We start from the raw sequence: 1,733 nt of genomic DNA, 5'->3' as shown, positions 1-1,733 counted from the left end.
AAAAAAAAACAATATTTATTAAAAAAATAACACTAATAAAAATCAATAATGAATAATGATAAATATAACCGGTTTGTAATAAAATTATTTTTTGACTTAAAAAAGCAAAAGTTGACGTTAAACCATAAGGACCACATATTTCAATTAAACCTTTATCAATCATTTTATAACTTACATTATAACCAATTTTTAATATATATTGATTTATAAATTCATAATAAATTTTATCAAAATACCATTTTCTGTTTAAAAAATTATAAAAATAAACACCGTATTCAGAAATTTTTAAATTATATAAAAATTTAAATTTAAAAAAATATAAATAAAAAGCCGTAAATAATCCACAAAAACTTAAAATAACTGGTAATAATTTAAAGAATGTCGGTAAAAACTCTGCATCAATCATTTGATTATTAAATGGATTTATATAAATTGAATTATTCCAAAAATTTGAACCTAATCCAACAAACATGTCTTTAGAAATATAACCAATAAAAATACTACCAAACGCTAATAAACCTAAAGGAATACCCATTTCTAATGGTACGTCATGAGCATTTTTAATAATATTTTTATAAGCATTAGTTTCACTTAAAAAAGCAAAAAATAATAAACGAGTTGAGTAAAAAGCCGTGAAAAAAGCACCAATTGTACCTAACCAATACGCAAAATGACCTGTTTCGCTAAAATCCGCAAAAGCCACCTCTAATATTAAATCTTTTGAATAAAATCCAGTTAAAAATGGAAAACCCATTAATGATAGTGAACCTATTAAAAACATTATATATGTAAATGGTAAAATTCTTCGTAAACCTCCCATTTTTCGAATATCTTGTTCATCACCCATTGCATGAATTACTGCTCCAGAACATAAAAATAATAAAGCTTTAAAATATGCATGATTTGATAAATGAAAAATAGCTAATGGATAATTAGATAATCCGCATGCAAAAAACATGTAACCTAGTTGACTACATGTTGAATAAGCAACTATTTTTTTGAAATCGTTTTGAACTAAACCTACTGTACTAGCAAAAAATGCTGTTGAAGCACCAATAATTGTAATAATTTTTAATGAAAACATTGAATACTCAAACATTGGAGAACAACGAGTTGTTAAATATATACCAGCTGTTACCATTGTTGCAGCATGAATCAATGCAGATACAGGGGTAGGTCCTTCCATTGCATCCGGTAACCAAATATGAAAGAAAATTTGAGCTGATTTACCCATCGCACCTATAAAAATTAAAATACAAGCAACATCAATAATATTTAAAATATAGTTAAGAAAAAAAAATTTATACCCCTTAACAATCGAGATAGAAGCAAAAGCACTAAAATATTCAATAGTTCTAATATTATAAAAAACTGTTAATACACCTAGCAATAAAATTAAATCACTAATTCTATTTACTAACATCGCTTTAATAGCAGCTTTATTAGCTTGTAAACGTGTAAACCAAAAATTAATTAATAAATACGAACAAAAACCAACACCTTCCCATCCAACAAACATTTGTATAAAATTATCTCCAGTTACTAATATAATCATAAAAAAGGTAAATAAAGATAGGTACGACATAAATCTCGATAAATGTGGGTCATTAGACATATATTGTGATGAATATAAATGAACTAAAGTTGAAATACTAGTTACTACGATTAATATTATCATAGTTAAACTATCAAATAAAAAACACCAATTACAATTAAACAAACCACTATTTATC

General features: G+C 25.0%; 1 protein-coding gene across 1 annotated transcript; it reads right to left on the bottom strand.

Annotated features, from left to right (window-relative positions):
- Positions 1-537: 537 nt before the first annotated feature.
- Positions 538-847, bottom strand: PHALS_02117 (nadh dehydrogenase subunit 5; the record flags this gene model as incomplete). The annotated part of the gene is made up of 2 exons (XM_024721741.1): positions 538-590; positions 655-847. The coding sequence occupies 2 exons, from the start codon at positions 845-847 to the stop codon at positions 538-540; spliced, it is 246 nt and encodes an 81-aa protein (XP_024586898.1).
- Between the last annotated feature and the right edge of the window lie 886 nt (positions 848-1,733).

The sequence above is a fragment of the mitochondrial genome of Plasmopara halstedii (genome assembly GCF_900000015.1).
Source record: "Plasmopara halstedii genome assembly, contig: Scaffold_1657, organelle: mitochondrion, whole genome shotgun sequence".
In the NCBI taxonomy this organism is placed as follows: Eukaryota; Oomycota; class Peronosporomycetes; order Peronosporales; family Peronosporaceae; genus Plasmopara; species Plasmopara halstedii.
Note: the sequence above shows the minus strand (reverse complement) of the source record. Positions and strands in the feature narration are given on the sequence as shown.